This window comes from Melospiza georgiana, chromosome 5 (genome assembly GCF_028018845.1).
Source record: "Melospiza georgiana isolate bMelGeo1 chromosome 5, bMelGeo1.pri, whole genome shotgun sequence".
Lineage (NCBI taxonomy): Eukaryota > Metazoa > Chordata > Aves > Passeriformes > Passerellidae > Melospiza > Melospiza georgiana.
In genome coordinates, this window is record NC_080434.1 from 63,190,878 (window position 1) to 63,214,360 (window position 23,483).

The 23,483-nt window shown below is 38.0% G+C and overlaps 1 protein-coding gene across 1 annotated transcript; it reads right to left on the reverse strand.

Annotated features, from left to right (window-relative positions):
• Positions 1-869: 869 nt before the first annotated feature.
• SEPSECS (Sep (O-phosphoserine) tRNA:Sec (selenocysteine) tRNA synthase) lies at positions 870-22,712 on the reverse strand. Its single transcript, XM_058024508.1, has 11 exons — positions 22,599-22,712; positions 21,056-21,210; positions 18,679-18,797; positions 18,432-18,590; positions 17,735-17,888; positions 14,170-14,272; positions 11,835-11,964; positions 11,615-11,706; positions 4,597-4,690; positions 3,898-3,988; positions 870-2,766 (listed from the first exon to the last, which is right to left on the reverse strand). Exons 1-11 carry the CDS (start codon positions 22,710-22,712, stop codon positions 2,517-2,519), a joined length of 1,461 nt encoding a protein of 486 aa, XP_057880491.1. The 3' UTR covers positions 870-2,516.
• Positions 22,713-23,483: the final 771 nt, after the last annotated feature.

Consider the following 23,483-nt stretch of genomic DNA (forward strand, 5'->3'; position numbering starts at 1 on the left):
TCTGTCTCTAAAAAATTAATATTAACTAAAACTGAAGACATTTATGGGGATAAAGCAAGCAAACAAAACTGAAAACTGGTACAAAAGCTTACCAAAGCAATATAACATGAATACTTAGTTCAAGAGTTCTTACATTGTGGTGGGACACATTTCTCAAAATATTTTAGATTTTCTTACTTCAGGTGGCTTCCCTAAGGTCTAGGAAGAACTTGAATGACACAAATTAAATTTTGTATTTGTTTTCAATTGAAGCCATTGCCTTATTTTTTTTAATAAAAAAGGTTTAGGAAGTAAAATCCAAAATATACTTAGGTCTATGAACTCTTGTTCAGAGCATTGTTGAAATTTTCAGCTTTGATTGCAAATGGGAAACATTTCAAAGACAGAAAAAAACATTAATCGAGAAAGCAATTTGATCTGTGTTAGAAGTGATTGAATTACTTTCAGCAGACAATAAATTATGAGACCAAAGAAGGCAGAAATATCTTCCTCTCAGAGAAGGCAAATGTTATTTTCTTAACTCAGAATCAGAATACTAGTCATCAAAATGCTTATTTTAGCTGCTATCACACATCTCCCTAAACTCTTGTATTAATAGTGCTAACATTCACTGATCATCTAAATCAATAACTTATACTCATTCAGGCAATATCAAAAACCAGGAAGAAAGGTATCACTAAGGCCTGGTGGTTTTCACTGGCTGCTCCAATATACAGAATATTGAGGCAGTAAGCTGCAGAGATGTGGCTCCAAAGTGTGTGGAAGTGTTACTGACTGGAAAAACTGAGGTACAGCATGTTCTCATAAAATAATAAAAAAAAAAGGGGAGGGGGAAGGGAGGGGGGGAGGGGGAAGGGAGAGGGGGAGGGGGAAGGGAAAGAAAAGACAAGCTATTTACATCTCCTTATAGCCACAAGGGCTCAGAGGCCAAGTTACCTGACATGTCTCCAAGGATGTGTTTGTACAGCAAACAACAATGGTGACTGCAGTCAGGGGAGCTGTACCTGCACAAGCTTTAATCAATCTCACGTGTAACTCCAGCAATAACAATGTGGAAGTGCAGTTCAACTTAAGCTGAAGATACAAGGGACCTCATTAAGTGAGAGCACCTTCATGATGATCAGTACATTATTAACTCCCACATACTAGCATCACCTCTTGCATGAATTCATTTGAATGTGCTGGACAGACAATCTCTCAAAAGCATCACTGTTTTGATGAAGTGATTTACAGAGGGCTCTGAAGGATACATGTCTCAGATCCCACTCAACAAAGTAACTAAAACATTTCCTGACACTTAGAACTCATTAATGGTGGTATCCTGAACAACACTACATTACAGACAAACAAAGAAAATGTCTTTGAACATTATGCTTACTTTGAACAGTAAATGACATAGAAGCTATGTACAATGTAGTAACCACATTACTTAAGAATAACTACACATTTTGCAGCCTGCAGCACTGTCACTCCAGTGATATGGAACCTTTGTCTGAGGAACAGACTCTGAATCTATTGTTTGCTTAATGAATTCAAATCAGCAACTGCACAGATCCACAGAAGCAACAGTGCCAATGGCAAGAGACACTACAAAAATGGAAGTATATCTATTGCAACAACAGTGGACTAAAAATGCCAAAATACTCTCAGGTCTCATTGGTTCTTAAAACTGCATTACTCCTCATGGTATTCCTCCTTTCCAGTGAGTTTTTGATCTGATCACCCTATCAAATCAGAAGAACAAAAACAAAACACCCAAAGCCAAACCTCCCCCAGTGACTGTACCTCTTCACAACCCCTGACATTCAGTATTAAGGCTCCTTTAGGCTGCTGAACTACGCTGCAAATGTTTTCAAGAGCTGAGTACTGACAGGATATGAGGTACTCCTGGTTCCTCTTTGCCACTGGAGGCTGACTAGTTCTAGGTAGTTCATGACAGGTGAGAACACCTGAAAAACATTACTATTCCAACTCTGTCATTTACCCACACAGTCTGAACACTGTATTTAGTAAGTGCTATGCCAACATTTGCATAAATCATTGAAAAGATATTAAAAGTGACACATTCATTAATGAAAAACAAAGTATTTTGAGAGCAGAGAAATGTTGCTTGGGTGGTCTATATCTAGCAGGGAATTCAGTCACTGCCACAGACAATACTGTAAAACAAAAGCATGTGAATAAACATACTGTGATTTGGTAAACACTGTCCAAACAGCCACACACAGACTGAAAGGCAAACTGTAAATCTTTGAACATAAAGCTTTACTTAGGCAGATACCAAGTGCATTTTTCATACACTGCAAAAAACTCGTGTCTGGTCCCTTGTTCTTGGAGAGAGTATCAACTACTTTCTTAAAGCTGAATTCCATCCAAATTTTTATTACTGTTTTCAATAAAAAGAACATAAGATCAAGAATAAATTTCTGCAGTGCAGATGCATAGTCCTAACCCAATACAAACCTGACATACTTCAGACAAAACCTTATTTTCCTGTGCTACTAAATCTGTATCTTCTAGTCTTCAAGTTGGTCTGTGGCTGCATTAGCATCACTAATTTCATTTTTACAGTTTTCTTGCTTTGCTTCTTTTCTAAAAGTCTTCAAACACTTGTCAAGTCTTTTCAAGAATACATCTACATCTTGCTTTTTAATTCCAATTGCTGAGGCAGCATTGAGGTAAGCACAAGGATAGTCATTTGTATGTGACATAAAGCCTTTAAAAGTGTAGTTATTCACAGTTTGTACAGACCCACAGGGAACAACCCTGAAACAAACAAACAAAATCACAATTCAGTTAAAGATGCCTTGACATTTTATGTGGTACTTAGGTTGAACACAATTACACAAGTTCCTATTGAAGTAGGGAGTTGCTATTCCTACCACTGATGCTCAATACCAGCATAACTTCAAATCTGTTGAAATGCCAGGTCAAAGCATATTTTACAAAATAATTACTTATGTAACAAAAGGGAAAACCTGAAACCTTCACATCAGGGAAAGAATTCTAAAGTTTTAACTTCAAAAACGTAAACTCAAAAAATTTCAGCCTAAGATGGTTAAAATTACAGAACCAGCCAAGGTTAGGACAGACAAATTAAAAAGAGCATCTAACCACAGTACATATAGATTTACTGTCATTCATCTGTGCAGGAAGTGGAATAATCCAAGCTAATGAAGCATACCTTCTGATGTGGAAATATTCAGCTCTGCTACAAAAAAATAACATTAAGTCTATGGCAGAAGTTAGCATGGCAGCAGTAATATTCAGATTAAGGAATGCTGCCAAAACAAATTTTAAATCATTCTCTTCCTCTAAAAGGTTTAAACCAAAATCATTAAAGACTGTTTGGCTTGCATTTCATTTTAAGAGTGTCTCTAAGAATAAATTCAGCTCAGACTGGCTCAGGTTATAGATTTTTAATTTTAATTTTTTTTAAACACAATTAGTTCCAGAAAGCAGAATTTTTTTCCATTTGACAAAAAGCTGTGTAGGATATTAAAAGCTTATTCCCTTGACATCCAGCACAACCAATTTGTGCTGCAATAAACAAAACAAAGATCCTCCATTGTAGCTTACACCTATACTGTAAGATCAGACAACATCTGGAAACTAAATGAAATCAAGGGATACTAGGGAATAGTGACACTAAATTAAATAGGCATAGATTATCTATTTAGGATACCAAAGCAGACATTGAAAGCCTCACTGCCAACTCAGGCAGGGAGACATTACTGCTCGATAACAGTGATGACAAAGGGTGATTACTCTCTAACTCGTTAGGCTGCCTTCTGTAATCATGACACAATTGGTATAAAACACTTCAAAGGATTTCCTACAATATATGCTAATACACCTCCCTACTTCCCCAGTCTTTTAAAATCATAATATCCTTACCTTGCTCCAGAAACTTGTCTTGTGAAAAGCATAGATCCAAGCTGGGTAACAGCAGCATCATTAGTTTCATCTAGAGTCTTCAGTGACATGGCTAAAGTAACACAAGGTCAGGTTAAAACTGCTACAAAGCTACTTTTTCTCCAAAGAACTACCACAAATGACAAGTTGCTTTCCAACAGCAAGAATCTATTCACATATTTGTGTTTGCATACAAAGAAAAAAAAAGAAACATTACATATAATTTTTTATTTTTCCACAAGCTGTCATAGATTACCTCTTGGTTAGACTCTGTGCAGATTCTGCACAGGTGGGCAGTATTATTTTGGTGTTCAGCAGAAGTTTTGGTTAAAACAAATACCCTGAGTAGGAATTCCATAATTTCTTTTACAACTAAGATGATGAGTAATTATACCCTAATTTATTTTTAAATCTATTTTTTATGAAGTATTACTACATGCTAACATCTTTAGCCTGTCTTGAATTAATTTCTGTCAAATGAGTATGTTGGACAGGAGCAAAATAATGGGTCCAAGTTGCCACACTACTTTTATATTAGATAACTTTTTTAGTAACCTTACTGAATTATTATTCAATTGAGTAGAGTGTAGTGCTGTTTAATATATAGGAATGGTATGTGGAAATGCATTATGAATCCACAGTATATTAGATTTTTTTTAAAGTTAAAACTCCAACAATTACCTAAGGAAATGGGATTATGTGGTGTGTCTAACAGTCTCTCATTGTGGTTATCTGCCAGCTTCTTCAGCTCACTTGAAAGATACGAAAACATCTCCTGAAAAAAAGATGCAATATTCTTGTTATTAACTATCAAACAGAGAAAATAGCACCTATTTCACAAAACTGTTATGTCTCCTTTATATCCTACAGGTGCTCAGTTGATTCTCTTTTCATGTGTACCAAGTAAGGGGATCAGACAATTCTCTGAAATAATTCTATAAAGGAACAGCTCCATTTCCTGAGCACTGTTCTTATCTCCCAAGCTGATAGAGAAGTCTCTATCTGGTCTAATATATGTGCTTGGGATGTCACTCATTCTCTCTGTGGCCCTGAAACCTAGGGAGGTAGAAAATCTTGAAGAGATTCCCATTGCACAGCAAGTCTTACCCCACACCACTTTTCAAGAGCCTCCCTGTGCCCTAGTCCCCTAAACCACTGGGAATGAATGGCCACGTTTTGGCAAATTGCTCCTTACTTTGTCTTCTCTCTTCAATACATTCCAGATTAAAAGCAGTATATCTTGCTACCATGTATCACACAATCACATTTCCCCCTAGTGCAGAGATTTCTTTTTCTGTATGAGAATAAAAATCCAGTCTCTTAAAGAGGCTATAAGTACACATTTGACTGTATTTTGTTTCACACAATATACACTCTCCTGAATACTCAGCTCTGTTGAGCAGTCTGTCCTTTCCCTAGGACCCCACTGCTGTTCAAGCTGACTATAAGAATGGAAATATCTGAATTTCTGCTATCACTTAATTGGATTGCACCTTTACTGTGAAAGTGTCATAAGACTGAGATTCATAAATACTTTGGCACAAATACAAGCCACACTGCACATAAAAGGCCGTTTCTCTTATTTCATCTGTATTTTATATCCTCCCTCTTCCCCTGTAATAAGCTATGATAATTGCTCATGCTCTTCCTCAGTTTAATACATTCCTTTTCAGATATCAGCTCAAAACACTTATGGGCAGAGTGAGAATAAACACCATTCTTATTGTAAGCTTTAGCATTTTTTCCATCCTTTTTAATGCCTAGTCTCTCATAAAAACTAGCAAAACCATACAGACACTGGGTAGCCTTTTTAAAAGATATTAAACACCAGGCTTCTCCTCTTTGAGGCCATAAAAATTGTCCTGTTTATCTGCTTCAGTGTGACTGCCTGTTTAAGCATCCTCACCAATTTCTGGACCTGACAAGTGATTTTTCATTCTTTAAATAGAATTACCTCTTCTGTTTGTAGAGCAGTATCCTGCTTTGACCTATGGACTCTGACAGATATAAATTACAGCTTGTGATCAAAATTATGCTTTTGAACAGACCCTCCCCAAGGTCTTATGAAACCAAATGAGGTTTGTGGTGCCTAAGTTAGAAGAATGTTACAGCGGCTCTTCTTGAACCACTGCAGGAAACCTTGCCTCCCTTCATGAGCAACTAAATGAACACAGCTCCCCACCTGTACTTCCTAATATCACAGAACAAATACAGATGGAGAGAAAAGAGTACCCTCTTACTGTCTAAATGAATTAGGCTATTGATACAACTATCCACAAAAACATCAAGCTTCTGTAATACTTGAAAAAAAACCCCCAAAATTGGGAGGTATCTGTGTCTAATTATCAGAACTTGAAATCTGTGAAAATCATTCTTATTTCTCATAAATCAAGTGATTTTATGGTTTTAGTTCAGAGTCTATTTACGGTTCACTCACAGATGCTGAAAAATATTAATGTTTCAAATGTTCTGCCTTTCGTCTGGTCCCTCACATTATTAGAAGCACATTATTAATTTGTTACTTTCCATAATAAGCATCACTAATATACTAGCCTTTTATTAGTATTTATTCTGGAATACAAATCATAAATTAATTTGTGCTCCCTCTGCTGGCTATTTACTTCTAAAACTGAAGCAAAATATTGTGGAAATACACAAATTGTGAGACAAATTCATATATAAATTCTCTGGAGATATTATTGCTGAAATTAGTACTGAGAAAAATATACTGGAACAAGACCAATTTCCAAATAATTTTTGTGTGTTCTATCTAGAAAATTCTCTGATACATCTCTTATACTATAACTGAAAGGATTGCTGAAAGGAATACTGGAAGTATTACTGAAAGTTGGTATAAAAAGTTACCGACTGCATAAATGTGTTAAATTTAATTAAATCTACTCAATGAAATTAGGTTACTAGATGAGCCCTTACATACATAGGAAATAGTTAAAACAAAGGATAATGGAAAGATGGCAAAAAACCCCAAGCATGTATTTTCATCAGTTGGACTAAAGCTACATGAACACAAATTCAAATAGTGTTTTTATGAACACTATTTTGCATCTTTCCATTGGAAGCCCTCTAGACATTTTATAGTTTCAGAAGTCTGTTGCAAAATAGATTAACTGCCTTTCCAAAAAAAAAGGATTAAAGCAATATTTTTGTGAGGTCAAATCTATAACCAACCTCCATTATAAAATATTTCTCATATATGGAAAATTTATAAGCACCCTGAGCAATTATATATAATTGAGCTCCTACATAATAGATTTTCTGTAGCAGGCACTCAAGTTTTCTCCAAAGAAGCCAAATATAATGCTGAAGTTATACTGAACAACTCAAGCACTAAATGTCAGTTAAGTTTCATTATTAATTCACTCCTTTACCTTAGAAACTTATCACAAAACCTCATTAGGCTAGGCAAATGAACACAAAACTATGTGGAAGTGTCTTTCACTTCTGGTTCTTTAAGCACCTAAGCCAACAAAACACCTTAAAAAACAAAGAACAAGTCAACGATACTGTCTGCATCAAACAGGCCAAATAACTCAACTGTTTGGATGAAACAGTCTACTTTCACATACATATACAAAATATTTTCAAGAAGTATTGTAACAATCATGTAACAAAAATATTTGGATCATACTATATTTACACTATAAAACTATTTGTAATAGAACCTACACTAGCATAGGTGACTCTTCATTTGCTCCACTGGGATAGGCACTGTTCTTGCAAACAAAAACAACAGGAGGGAAACAAGTAAGGAAAAAGCCAGTGACTCCAGAGAAAAAGAAGATGGAGGTACTGAATAAGCCATCAGTCCCATACCAGCTGACAAAGAGGCAACTGATGAAGGCCAGGAAAGTTTTTGTGCAGAGCTGAAACTATCCTAGCTGGCTCTAAGCACCCAGCTTGCTTACATACTGAGTCTGTAACACTCTGCCTTTCTCCCTGTGTCACTGTCACCTGAAAAGACGAGCTGTCCTCAGGGAACGGTCACAGAGCTGGGGATGGTGCAGAAGAGGACACTGCACAGGAGTCATTTTACAGCCTCTTCACCCTCCACACAGGCTGCCAGCTCTCCTACACTTGCCTGGGACTGATCTGGTCCCACCTTACTCTGCAGCAGCAGCTGTTTTATAATGCAGCCATCACACCTCCTGCTCCTTTGCTGTGATCTGACCAGAGCCCCTGGGCCCCACCCAGCAGAGGAGCTGCAGGGCTGAGCATGGACACCTGCCAGCAGATGAGAACCCAGATGAGGCTCAGCTTCTTGAAATGCAGCCAAACACATGACAAAATGTATGTGTATGTGTGTGACACCTGCATATACTACACAACCTCCTAGGCAGATTCTCCTGTACTGCTGGAATTTTTGTTATGGATTTACACTAGAAAGTTTTAAAAACACGTAATTAATTACAGAACCTTGAAATCTTTATATCATCAGTATCTAACAAAGTGCCCAATAAGCCTTGCCAATCTGATTTGGTAACACTAACGTTCACATTTTTTTAAAGGTCTCTCTTAACAACAGCAATCAACACATTCTCTCTTCAGCACTTGTGAGACCTTGAGTTCAGACTCTGTGACCCACACTTCAACACAGGCTCTAAGTATGGAGGCTTCTGAAATTTCCATTCATGCTTGGCACTTGTTTAATTACACACAATTTAAAACAATTCATTTAAACTAATTTGCCTCCAGCTACTCTAAAGCTTGAATATGGTTACATACACCTCACATGAGGAAAATCCTCCAGTATTCTCATATTTGACATGCTACAGTATAACAAGTTGACTAGAAAAAAAAAGGAGTAACAAATGTCTATCTTGCTTTGAGAATAGCTGATTTTTTACATTTTTAATATTCCTCATTAAATGTCTTTCCTCTTCTTCCATCGTAAGTAGAGCAGCAATACAAACTCACACTGAACTATGCAAATAATTTATTCCAATCAGAACTACTACATCAATGATAACTCATGAAACATAAACCCAGTATTATACTGAATTGTAAAACCCAAACAACTTCCTCCCACTCGGTATGATTTTAAATATTTTAGATACATACTCCATAAGGACATAAAAATAACTCCAGTTTTACTCTCAAAGTATGCAGACAGATGGATACCAATATAAAAAGCTCTATGACATCCCACAGTAACACAGAAATGCATTTAAGAAAATGAGAGTTATCTTGATTGTTAAGTCTAATGAGGAAATCCATAACTGCTGTAAACAAAACCATCACCTCTTCAATAATACTGGTATAGTAATTAGTTAAGTGGATTAGAAGGACCATATTGGATAATAGCAGGTATTAAACCTGGTCTGTAGGGTTCTGAATGCAAACCCTGAACGCAGGGCTCTTGCTCTCCACGAAATTTGAGATGATAACTAAGCCTGCTTATGCCATTACACAGTTCAACAACTATAGTTACTTCATATGGTTTAGACACATACACACGTATATGAAAATAGCAACTTTTATGACCTAGAAATGTAAAATACAGGACTTAACATAACCTGTACTGAGGCATCAAAAGTTGCTATAAAAATACAACTTTTACATAAAGTTCTTTAAGAGCAAAGATATTAACAAATTTGACTATGTACCAGCTGTTTTCTGCACTGCAAAAGGACCTAGAATGGCCTACTGAGATCAGGAAACCACTGTTTTAACCATCAAATAAACATATAAAAAGGAATTCTGAAAAGTCAGTACTTCTTCGTATCACTACATATAATCTCATACTCTTGGACAATTGCACACTCCACAACTCCCAGCCTGTCAAAAAAATTCTCACTCCATGTACATCCTTTCCTGTATTAAATAGCTAATCTGTGTAGAATAAAAACTGGGCATTATTTTCTTGTTTGTGTGAGACTAATCTCTTCTCAGTAATATTCTGGGCTTTCTGGCCTAAGCTCAAATAACCTGAAGTAACACCCATACAAATCAAGATCAGGTAAAAAGAGAAAGGAAAAAAAGATACCTGAAGTTTTTTATAGCTGATTTTTTTTGTGTGAGTAGGTGCAGCTGCACCAATATAGAAAGGAGTACTCAATGTCAAGCTATAAATAGCTCCTGCTGGAAGCTTAATAGCTCTGCCTCTGCTTCCTCAGAGCACAGGCAATAAACTACCACTATTGCACTTTTACAATTCAGGAACAAACAGATTTAAGCAAAAATGTTTCTCTTTCTACAGCAAATCCAATAAAAGAAACATATTTATGACATATATAAGGCTCTGTTTATAGAGAATATTCACATTTGAAATAAAAAGGCCTGAAGTTGTAAAAATATAATACTGTGTTCACTTTAGAATTCTACTTCCAAGAAAATTAGGTGACTCAAAGTGTACAGCTATTCATTAAGACATTTATGAAAGAATTATTATTTATGACTCGGACAATATTTCTCATGCCCTTTATACATCAGCTACTGGTAGAAATCTAACAACTAAATCAGCTTCATAGAAAACAATAAATTCACTTGAGATTCTTCTGGACATAAGAGTAAAAGGGAAAAAATACAATTTGCTTTTAATGAAGACACAAAACATAAATCACAATACATACAACAGTCCAGAATAAAATGTTGCAGTAGAGGCAAAAGTAACTGCTTTCAGTGTTTCACAAGCTGGTTTCACTTTAGTTGCACAGATGACTTCTTAGTCACTGTAAGGCTGCTAAGTTGGTTTGATTTTCTATAGCCTAGCTATTCCTATGGGACCTCAGTTCCAGTACAGAGTTTATGGATGCCCTATAAGCAGCTAGAAATAAGTCACAGCACCTAAAACTATTGCTCTGCCACATAATCAGAGATAGCAGCAACCTGTCAGCAGAAAACAACTGGAACATAGTTTTCAAACAAAATAATGAAACAGATAACGCATAGCTTAAAATTATTATTTTAATAGTACTTAATTCACAGCATTTCTTATATGAGGACTCTATAAAAAGAATCTTCTGCATTACTATATAAAGAGAGAAAAATCAAACTTATTAATTCCAGAATTAAGGATAACTCAAGATATACAATTTCCAACCTGACATGCACTGGATTTTTCTGCAGTGCAATTATACCCAACTTAAAACCTATAGTCTGTGAAAAGCAAAGAAGAAACTAAGTTGTGTGTTTAGATGAATAACTAAAACAACAATACTCTTCTCTTTTTGTGGCAATGCACAGTATTTATAACCCAACCAGAAGCTGTGATTCTCCACAGAATGTGGCACACAAACATTTAATTAAGCACTATCACAGCACAAAGGCACAATAGGGACAAAAGAGGAAGAGCACAGACCTGGGGTTACTCTGGGTGTCCAATCTCCTGTCCTGGAAGCAGTGTGACCATGATAAAACAGTACAGTATTTCTCCATTTAAGTTTTTGTGGACAAAATCCTACTATTTAGTCACATTTAGGAAGAACAAACATGAACACTGTACAAGGTAGTACAGGCCCTCTGTTTAGCCTCCTGGATTGAACAAACAACAACATGGAAATCATGCTTACTCACAAGCACCATTGAGACAAGAAGTAATTGTATCACACTGACTTTCCAGATTCAGAGCTCTGCCTCAGAATAAGTTCAATGGCTTTCTAGACAGAAACTGGATTTACCACACAAAGCAGTTTTGCAACAGAGCTGACTTCAAGAAAATAATGCTTGCCAAAAAGCTTACCTTTCTTTCTTTCAGTAACTTTTTGTAGCCACTGGTTCCCAGAGACAGAAGTGTAATGAGGACATCTAAAGAAGGAGATGCAGATGCTCTTCCTGAAAAAAAACCCCAATATATACATTAAAGTGGCAAAAAAAAAAAAAAAAAATTATGTGAAAGAAAGCTGATAATCAAGTTTTCTACAGCAATTCTGTATGCTGAAATCAGCCCATGAACTAGTTACCTGGATACATTTTGCTGATCTCCTGAATGAAGGACTCGTTGAAGCCAGCAATGATAGCACCACCTACTGGAACCATAAAATTTTTGTCCAAGCTCTGAACAAAAGCATCTATTCTGCCAACTCGAGCACCCTTTACCAAAAAAGACAAAAAAAAATCCACAGCATACATTAGAACTAAGGGAAATGTGATAGCATAATAATTATATAAAAGTGTAGCCAAAATAAATATAATTCCTGAAACTCTTGGATACTGCATTTGTGATCAAAACATAAAAATCACAGTATTACATCTTTTAGCACTGCTTACTATTGGTACCATTGTCTGCCTAACATAGAACCTTACAAATTCCCATTTTGCTGTGATTTAAAATATCAATTTTAGCTCCTGCAAGTCTAAGTGTGGCTCCATTTCAGCAACAATCAAAAAGAAACCCCTCAAAATTTAATGGGAATTATACAGTTAAAATTGTTCAATCCTGAACACTTTTTACAACTCTCATGCTAAAAGGCTATGAGTTAATGCTTCATTAGCAAAACTTTTTTCAATACATATATAAATTTGCATTAAACAAACAGGCTTATTACAGCACTCCCTCTTCTAAGGCTGCTTTCAAAATCAAGATTCAAGTACCTTCTTATAGCAGGTATTCCCCACATCCTTATACCAAACCACTCCAATTTTCAAAGGAAAAAAATGTAGATTCTGCAGTATACCTTCAATTTGAGTAGCATGTAACTGTGTAGTGTACAATTAAAAAGTATGAAGCATAAGAACCTGAAAAGTAGGTTAAACCCCATACATATCAAAGTACATGCAAATACACATATTTTTACAACTACATACATAAGAAGTAGAAACAGAGTTAATACCTGTGGCAAACAGAAAAAAAGCAGAGCCAACTAAACCTCATTTATTAGTTCTATATTTTGATAGCTTAATGCACAGAAGACAGGAAGAACACTCCAAGTTTGTCAGCTTTTTGTTGGGAACATGAATGCCAGCAGCTACCATTAGATTTAATTGACAGGAGAATACCAGAGGAAAAGCACAACATGAAATGGTCTCAAAAGCTTTTTCCTGTGGTACTCTTGCAAGTCGTATTCACACTGTGCTCAGCATATTCATACATCTAAGTATTCATTAATAACTACTTTCTCATAAACACAAAAATTTTCTAGCACAAGTAATAAATTTTGTATGAAAATGTAAAAAAAAATCAGAGCTCAAATATATACATTTGCATAAACAAGGAACAACCAACCTATTGAGTCTAGAAAAAACATCAAAACAAACACAGTAAAAATTATATTTGTAGCATTATAGTCTGAAATGTTTATCATTAGAAAATTTCATGCAGCAAAATCCAGCACTTCCACAGCCTCATTCACGTTAGTTTCTCACTAAATTTGAGCAAGTTAAATACAATAAACACATGCAAAGTACATTACAAATAAAGCATATACTATTTTCTATTTCATTAATTCCCTCAGTCTTTCAAGATTTAGAAATGCCAACATGATGTTCTTTCACAATTGTACATTAAGCTGGTCTGCGTCCTGTTCATAATGTCTTAGCAATCAGAAAAAAAAAAACCAGCATATTTTACATTACCAATAGTTCAGGATCCTCTGGATCCTATTAAAATATAACCCCCTATTCTTTTGAATAGGTAACAGAAAAGAGAATATTAAAGAACAATGCACATACAACACAATGAGGAAAAATGCAAGAATTCTGTTTCATGACTGATCTCAGATACCAACCAACATCCTCTTCAAACTAAACAGCAACAGAAATTAAACTTTTTTGAGCATAACATTGAACTTAAACGAGTTTCCTCAGCCATTCTCTGTGCCAACAATATTTTAACAGCGACAACATCTATCAAGTGCTGGTGTACAATTCTGTACCTTCAATTAAAAATTTGTAACCCATTCTGTTGGAGGCTTAATTTTGATTCAAGTATGGCCCATTATGTTACTTTTAGTTAACAACTTCAGGAAATATTTTAAGAAAGCTTATTAAGAATATTTTTCCATTATAAAGACACACGAACATACCAAAAACTAAATAAACTTTGGGTTACATAAAAAGCACATAATAGAAATAACTATTATGCTTAAATTCTATTTCTGTCTGTTGTTGAACAATAGAAATAACTATTATGCTTAAATTCTATTTCTGTCTGCTGTTGAACAATTCCCAGAAAATTGTTCACATATCAGACGTGCATGGGATTATTCTCAAAGCTTTGTCACATCTGATAAAATTTGCCACAATCACCAATTTACTTATACTTGCTAAAGAATGTTATTGGAAATACACAGCTCCTACCTGCTGGATGAGATGCATACATTTTGAAGACTGAACTCCATATGCATTGTTGACAATATGTGGAATGTCATAATTAGCACAAATTACAGACAGCTCCTCCAGCCTGTGAGCATAAAATCATAATTAAGAGAAGCATTGATTACTGTAGCTCAACTTACAAGCCAGACCATTAAAAGACTGAAAGGTCTACAAGGAAGCCAGAATGAGAAAAGCAACTCTTTTGATTAGTACCTCAAGGCAGTATTTGTCACCTTAAGCTAAAAAGTTAAGATGAAAATTCTATTGGCTTTTACATATACTGCAAATTGCTGATCTAGTCTGACCTTTTCTTGCTTCACTCAAATTTTTATCTGGACACCAGTTAATATACCCCAAACCATTAAGCTTTAGATACAAGCTTTTTGTTGTTGTTGTTGCTTTTACTATTAACTACATAGCTTTAGCTAGTCATTAGTTTTTCTTTTCTCTATTATTCAACATGAAAACAGTCTACAGTAGTTTCAAAAGTGTCTTGGGAATCAAAAGCATCCTGTAACAGAAAGTTTTTACATGTTTCTGTTTATCTCAAAAGAACTACTAATTTGATCCTTTGGCTGGAATCTCATGCATGCTTGCATGCTTCAGGTAAACTGATTAAGAAAAAATAAATTCTTTAAAGGAATGGAAAGCCCTAAAATGTCTGAATATGGACATCAACAAATTGAAAATCTGTTCAGCTGTTTACTCTTCACTTGCCTTTAGAACCCCCTGAAATCACAGTGAGCTCAGCCTGGATTGATTAATCAGCCAAATTAAGATTTATGTGAGCACACTGATCACTTTAAGTAAGATCCTTCAGCATTTTAAACATACTTATATGCAGTACCCTTTTCTGAAGCACTCCAATCATGCTATATTTTAAAAAAATTACTCATGATTTTCCCCAAACTTTTGAATCTATTTTAGAAATATAATCTATTTGGAAAAAATTAGGCAATATAAAATAATTTAAATTGACGATAAAGGTAATATTACCTTAAAAAAAAATCAGGAAATTCTGCTTCCAATGCATTTTTACTCTATCTCCTCCTGTACAGCCTCTCACTGTAATTTACTGACATACATATAAAATGTGACAGAGTATAAAAACATTTTCCAAGAGGTGACATTCCTTTGCATTCTATTTCTATTACATTTTCTAGTGTTGTTCTGCAATGCAAAATTCTGCTGCAAGTGTCAAATTAATTTTTACAAACATAAATTCTTAGGAAATCATCATCACCATATTATCCTTTAAAAAATCAAAAGGACTTTATAATTAGGAAACACCAGCAATATAATGTACATACTGATCTTCGACAGTCAAAATAATTGTGAGGAGCTGCATTTCCAATAATTTTTCACATTTTTCAACACAGAATTACAAAATATTCCAAGATGGAAGGAACCCACAAGGATCATCGCGGCCAACACCTGGCCCTGCACAGCCCAATCCCCGAGTCACACCACGCACCTGAGAGCATTGTCCAAATGCTTCTTGAACTCTGTCAGGCTGGTGCTGTGGCCACTTCCATGGGGAGCCTGTTCCAGTGCCCAGCCACCCTCTGGGGGAAGAACCTTTTCCTGATATCCAACCTAAACCTCCTCCAGCTCAGCTTCTGCCCATTCCCTTGGGTCCTGTCACTGTCACCACAGAGCAGAGATCAGTGCCTGCCCTCCTCCTCCCCTTATGAGGAAGTTGTAACTGCAATGGGAACTCCACTCAGTCTCCTCCAGAGTGAACAGACCAAGGGACCTCAGCCGCTCCTCATGTGGCTTCCCCTCATTAATAGAATACTTGAGGAAATACATTATGCAGGGCAAAGTTTTTGCCTTCTGACCTGACAGTTCTTAATCAGACACATTTCTCACCCTCTAGAGAGACTCAATGGAACATAGCTTTCCTCTTATAGGCTTCTTGTCAAGTGCAGGCACAGAATTTGATCAAACTAGAAACATAGAGAGTGTACAGCTATTTATATTCATCTTTCTCACCTTCTGAAAATTAAAGGAGCAGTAACCTATCTTCTACAAGTACTGCAAATAGAAAAGTCTTTTTTCCCTAAAAATATTCAATTGAACAACTAGATTCATTGTGCAATACAGAATGAGAATGCCACAGTTTGAAGAGAATGTGTCAGTGTGCAAAGGAAGCAAATGATGCACAGAACCTGTATGCACCTGCACCTGCTCCCAAGGCCTTGAATGCAGCATTGAAAATGCCACTAATCATATCAGAAAAATAAAGCATTAACAGAACTTGGCTACTGAAGTTCTTAATAATCACAAATACAGAAGTATCTCCCTCTTTATTCTTCCTTTCTTTCTCTCCTGTTTGTTAAAGTTCATGAAAAGAAAGCTTTCTACTACTGAAAGTAAAAAGATACAGAATTCTGCTAAGTACATAGACCAACTGAAAAGGACACTTTCCCTTTGGTCCTCTTAAATACAGTAGTTTTACAAACACCTTACAACAACAGTAGGTAGAATACTGAGAAAGAGGGTTTATACACTAGAGAATTGCTCCCATAGAAATAAATGGTACTTCAAAGGAAAACCATAGGTGTGGCAGCCATAAAGCTACTAAAATTTTTAAAACACGGCCACCACAACTAAATAAAGCCTTACAAATGAAGATATTTCAAAACAGACATTTAAAATTGCACCCTCCAGAAATGCTGTCAGGGCTTTCCTTCCCACAGGAAGATGAAGGTTATGGCCTTCAATAGTTGACAGTTTCTTTTAAACAGAAAGTACATTCAAATCTTCCTATATCTGTGGTATATTATAACATAGTGCCACTACCTAATAATTAATCTCTTAGTTGTAGAGGACAAAACAATAGCAGCATGTCAAAAAGAGGAAGCAGATAAGGAGAAGATTCATTTACCCAAGCTATAAAACAACCATTCAGTTTTGATAGCTGTGATTTAAGTTAGCCAATAAATCTGCAAGTCGACTTCAAGCAATGTTCATAGTATCCTGACAGAATTATATGGTTTTAACTCCCATCTTTCCCTCTAGCAACTAGGTTAACCTATGATAAACACTGGAGGATTTTTTAAGGTAGGAGAGGAGGAGAGGAGAGTGAAATATATTTTTACTTGCCACATTTTAGAGTCAATAACATTTCTTTCCTATGCTTGTGGAGAAGAGTAGAAAAGGCAACAGTAACATCAAAAAATGGTATTAGCTATGGAGCTACATTTCCTGGATTATGCTTCCACGAGAAACTACTTTTACTACTTCCATGAAATTTTATGAAAACCACAAGCAAAATGACATGAATTTCACCACAAGAGAGCAACATTAACCTCACTTACATAACAGAAGAAAAATCTTCTGTGTAACTCTCACTTTTTTAATATACTTTTCTGGAAGGGGATTAAAGAACCTTTACTAATTGTTGGCAGAAGCAATTTTAGGAAGATGGATGGTCAAAACATGGAGGTGTTGGTTGGGTTTTGTTGTTGTTGTTGGGGGGTAGGGAGGATGTTTATTTGTTTTAACAGTAACAAATAACACACCTCTTACAAAGACTGCTTACCTGTCAGGTACCCTTGGAGCAAAGCAAGATGTTGTAGAATGCACACAAAGGATATTTTCAGCACCAAGAGCCTTGATTTTGGCCTCCACTGCCTCAAGGTCTGTCCGTAGCTCATCACCTTCTAATACATTTTCTATCACCACAGGCTCAAACCCTGACCAAAAAAAAGCAAGAATTTAATATAACTCAACAAATCTGACTAATTGTGGAGGTTTAGTTCCAGTATACATTTGAAAAACACATCGTGCTACTATTGTTTGAATAGATTCTAACAAAAAAGACTGTGCAAATCACACAGATTGGCACCTTCTGATCACAATTCCTAGGACACAAGTTTTTGCATAAATTTGAGAGAGAGATTTGAACCATGAGTTTTGATTTTACATAACTCTAAGGACAGCAGATTAGGCACCTTACTCTGAGAGTGAACTGTAACTTCCTTAGTATTGTTCTCACTTGACTCCTTTATCCACCACAGTACCACTGCACACACCAGCATTTTGCAAGGCATGAGGAAGACAGCATGCACGTTTTAATTACATGTTAGAAATCAGGAGTGCACAAATAAAGCAGAACTACCATGCATTAGCCTGTTTTGTATCTTACTACAAGGGTATGAATTGGTCACTCTGATAGAGGGAAGTTTCATATCTGTTGGAAGAACACACACTGTGTCATCAATCAGTTACCTTCTTACCTGCAGTTATCATTGATTTAAAGCAAGATTTCTGGTCTATACGTGGCCAGATAATGTACTTTGCCTTTGGTCTCTTGTGCCTCAATGTTAAAAAACACAGAGTCAGACTCATGCCTGTTGCCATAGGAACCACAAAGCAACTGGCCACTGTCCGGACACCTGCATGTAAAAAGCAAGTCAGAAATTAACATGAAGAATCCATGATGGAACTTCACAAATGAGAGAGATTTTTCAAATTTACACCTACCAGCCAGTTTTATAACATCCAGAACTACTGAATTAGTAAGCTTGTTCAAAAGGCTTGAACCTGCAGCTTTGGGCTGTACTGCAGAAATATCACCTGACCTTCCAATTCCATGAATCAACCTAAACAAAAGAAGTTGAAAACACACATCAAGTTGAAAACACACATCAAGATTTCCACGCTGCAAGCCATAAGAAAATTTAACTTGATAAATAATTGTGAAGAAAATTTAACTTGATAAATAATTGTGGAAAACTTTGTACACAATGCAACATCAGTACCTGCCACAATCAATTCTATTTCAACAAAGTACACTTTTTTTTGTATGAAATTTTGGGGTTTTTTTTAACAGTAGATTAACAATGTTCCTGCATGCAAGTAAAAACTTTGAGAAGACCCACAGCAGCAACACCTCTAGCCTCTGGCAGGTTTCCTTTTAAGTCTCCTTTTTTCTTTTCCATTTAAGTTTCCTTTTAACAACTCAGCACTTCTTGATGTATGTCAAAATAGCATTAGAAATGCTGACATGTTCAGACACACAACCAAGGAAAACAAAAATTAGTTGTCTATAGTGTAGGGTAGCATAGGCATAGTGGTATTACAGATACTCCCTTGACAAATGCTTCATCTCCATAAGGCAAGGAAATAATATATACGAAGTGATATACATGGATATATGTATCGCTCTGCCCATCTTACACATCTTCACTTCATCTATCATTTTGCTGTTCAATGTTATCTCTCTTGGAAAAATATGTTTCTCTGAATTCTGTTTATAAATTTTGGTTATAAACTGTGTTTGTAAATACTGAACATTATTTAGCTCAGGAGTGGAGGATCCTGAAGTCATTTATAGAATACAAGCTTACAGAATGAATTCACCCATGGCGGAAATGCAGCAGCTGCTCAAGTAAGCTAGTAACAGTATACACCTACTTATGGCTTTAATTCCTTTTTTTGTCTTGGCAACAGAATAAAATGCAGTCCAATGAGTATATGATATTCAGAACTTCTTGGAGCATGATTTTACAGCTTAAATTTATTTTCCTGTTTCAAGTGCTAAGTTGAAATCAACAAACACTTGATGATTAATTAAAACTTACATATAATACTCACTCCACCCAAAATATTTTCTTCCCTCATTCCTGCTATGTTCTTAATAACTGTCTCATATCAGTACTTTTTATTTTGTGCACTTATGTACTACTTCCCGAGAAGTAATCTTCCCTAATACTGCCCCTTTATTAAGCTAAAAGAAGAGACAGCTTGAAAATCATCTTCCTCTACCTCCATCACTCCCCAAGTCACCTGTAAAACTTAATGCAGAAATAAGTGAGGGGAGGACACCTTGCTATTGCTGACACTCACAGGAGAAGCGAGATGCCAGGTGACAGAGCTGCATTGGAACAGCAGTAGTGAGCACAGCTCAGGCTCCTCTGGCCAGGAGCCAGGCACAATTTCCCCAGCACTGTCCAAAAGCAAAACTTCCCCAGATATCCTCCCCTCCCCTACCATGGATATCCTAGCCTAGAGAGCTGCACACAAAACTAAAAAAGCCAAACTGATGTATCACTGGATTTCAACATGAATCTATCATGGTATTGTAGGGCTTATGAAAGCCATCAAGCCTAAGTAACTCAACCTCCATGTGCTTACCAAGCTTACTAAACTTCTGGCCTCTAATATACTTTTGTGTTTATCTTTGGAGAAGAAACATCCTGGAATGTTCACTTTGATTCACTCCTGCTGGATCAAACATCACAGCAAGATACTCAGCACAGCAAAGTACACACACATACAAAGTACATTCATAAGGAAATTAATGCAGAACCTCTAAAATGATAGCATCCAACATATCCATTAAGTAAGTCTGAAGGGCTACAAGCTAATAAAGGCACCTTTTGTCTTTAGAGATCTCCTTACTTCATATAAAATCTATTATAGATGGACTGGGGTTTCATGTGCTTATCAACTAATCCCATTATAAAGCTATTAACAAATATTTAAAAATACAAATAGCTGTTCACTGTCAACGTTCAATAATGGGCAACTACAATGTACAGTAGCTTTTAATAATATACAGATGAAAAGCTGCACCTTTTTATAAAAGGCATAATTATTTTAAAACAGTAAGATCTCTTCCTATTTCTGCTTCCCTTGTAAAGGATGACTCAACAACTTCAGCTTCTACAAATTAAATGTACAGGACATAATCCTGACAAAGCATTTTTGCTTCATTCAAGACTTTCTATAGAGTTACTAATGAAAATTTAATATAGAAAGCAGTATCAATTCAATAGATAAACCAACCACAATAAAGTATGCCATTGGAAAGCATTAATAATAACCTGAATAATTCAAAACAGTCAATACTTTGTACCTGTAATGCCTTCGGGCAACAAGACCTGATGCCACTCTTCCTTCCCTCTCACCAACGCCACAGTTGCCCAGGAAGTTATTGCTATCCATTATAGCAAGTTCATGAAGAAACAATTCAATGGTGCTTTCATCCCATCCATCTTCAGGACATTTCCCCTTAACAATAATAATAAAAATAAATTATGAAATTTGGAAATGAAAAATTAACAAAACTTTATGCAACTTGTTTGATAATTGCTACCCTTCTTTCTCATGCTAAGCAGCAGTCTGTATTTTCATTATTCTCTTTTATACTATCTAATGTTATGAAGCTGTATCCAGAGAAAAGTTAAATAATGATTTTTCCATGTGTTAAATACAACTACATTAGCACATCCCGACATTAAAACAATCAGGATATCTTGTACCTTCAAGTGTTCTCTATGGTACACACAAAACCACTGCAGGGCATACATGTTAATTACTCCCTAAAAGACTACAGATTCTTTGATGTATTCTCTAGACATGACGTACAAGAACTCAACAGCGAAAACTGCACAAAAGGGAAGATATTCAGATATTAGAGAACCAAAAACATGAGCAGAAGGGAAATATAGTTTAAATGTAATACATCTTCCTATCTACACATATTACTTTCCAGTTATTATCTAATAGGGAAGGAAACCATTTCAAAATATATCAAAACCTGCAAGAAGAAACCTGCTCTTTCTTGTGCTCTTTACTGAATTAACAACTGCATCCATCTTTGCAAATTGCAGACAAGATTCTCAAAGCAGGGACCCATAAAACCATGAGGATTTTTTATAGGTCCAGAGGCTTTTTCACATGGCCCAGCAACAAAACAGCCAATTCAGTAAGTCTAATTAGTTTATCAAGTGCGGTATCAAAGTTCAGTTGGAAAAAGTAGATGGCATGACTGAGGATGCTCAAAAACTGAAACGTTTGCTAATTCATTGACAATGATTTTTATACGCTGAAGGCAATGAAATACATTGTTTTGGCACCTTACAAGTATCGCTTTTTACCTCGTGCAACAATGTGCTAGTATCTCACTGTTTTTAAACATTTATTTAACTGTTCGCTGGGCCTTTCTCGGCAAGCGCACAACCCAGGGCAGTGATTTTCTCTTCTTCCCAAACAAGGCCTTTCACTCTGGGGCTCAGTCAGGTCCCTGCCGTGCCGGCAGCGGCTCTCCCGGCCGGACACGGCGGTGCCGCCGAGCCCGAGGGCAGAGTCCGTGACCCCGGCCGGACACGGCGGTGCCGCCGAGCCCGAGGGCAGAGTCCGTGACCCCGGCCGGCCTGCGCGCTCACGGGGCTGCGCGGGGCCGCCGCGACCAGCCCGGCTCGGGGGAGGTTTCCCTGCCCGACCCGGTTGCTCGGAGGGCCAACGGGCGGCTCAGGGCCGCTCTGCCCTCTCGAACCCCGGTGCGCGGAGGGCGGGGGGGTCGGCTCTGCCCCACTTCGGACGGTGGTGGCAGAGACGGGGCTGCTCGGTGCCCGCTCGGCCCCGGCGCGCAGGGCGGGGGGCGGCGGCCCCATTACCTGCTCCAGCAGCGCCCGCAGGCGCAGCTCGTGCGCGCGGCGGCCCTGCGCCCCCTGGCGCACATAGGCCGCCGTCACCAGCCGCTCGCTGCAGCCCTGGTTCTCCGCGTTCATGGCCGCGGCGCTCCCGGCGCCGCCGCTGCTCCCCCTCCGCGCCGAACGGGCCTGTGCGAGCCGGGCACTTCCCACCGGGAAGGGGCGGACGGGGGCGGTGCGGCGCAAGCCGCGCCGTGGAGCTCCGTGGCCCCGCCCCGCCGCCAGATCCGGTCCGTGGGCAGCGCTCCGCTGGGCCGCCCCTACCCGGCCCTGCCCTGCCCGGCCCTGCCCTGCCCGGCCCGGCCGCTGGGCGGGGCTGGGCTGGGCCGGCCCCGGTGCAGGTGCGGGCCCGCAGGGGAGCGGGGCCGAGCTTGGGCCTGTCACAGGCCGCGTCCCGCTGTGAGAGGCAGCTCGCCCGAGCCCAGACTGCTGGGCTGGGAAGGGCCTGTTGGTGGGCTGGGTTTCCCGGCCCTGCTGAGTTTAGGCTGTTGAGAACAGCCGCGTAGCTCCCCGCTGCTCCGCCAGGGCCAGGGCGTTCTTTACTCCTCGGGACGTGTCTGGGGGTACAAGTGCTTGTGGGACGATCCTCAGGGAATAGCAGCAGCCTGCTAGGGCTGCGGGTATAACCCAAAACTGCATCACAAGGACAAAGACACGTTACCCAGCTAGACCTAGACCTATTTTATTTTTGTTTTTTTTGACGCAACACCAGCAGGAGATTTGCAGGCCAGGCTTTGCACCTTTGCTAGGAGCTGCCAGTAAGGCCTCAGCAGGTGGAAGCTTCCCTGGAGCACGGGCAGCCGGCCGCGTCGCTGTCCTTTGCCCCCCGGCGGCCACGGGCACCGGCAG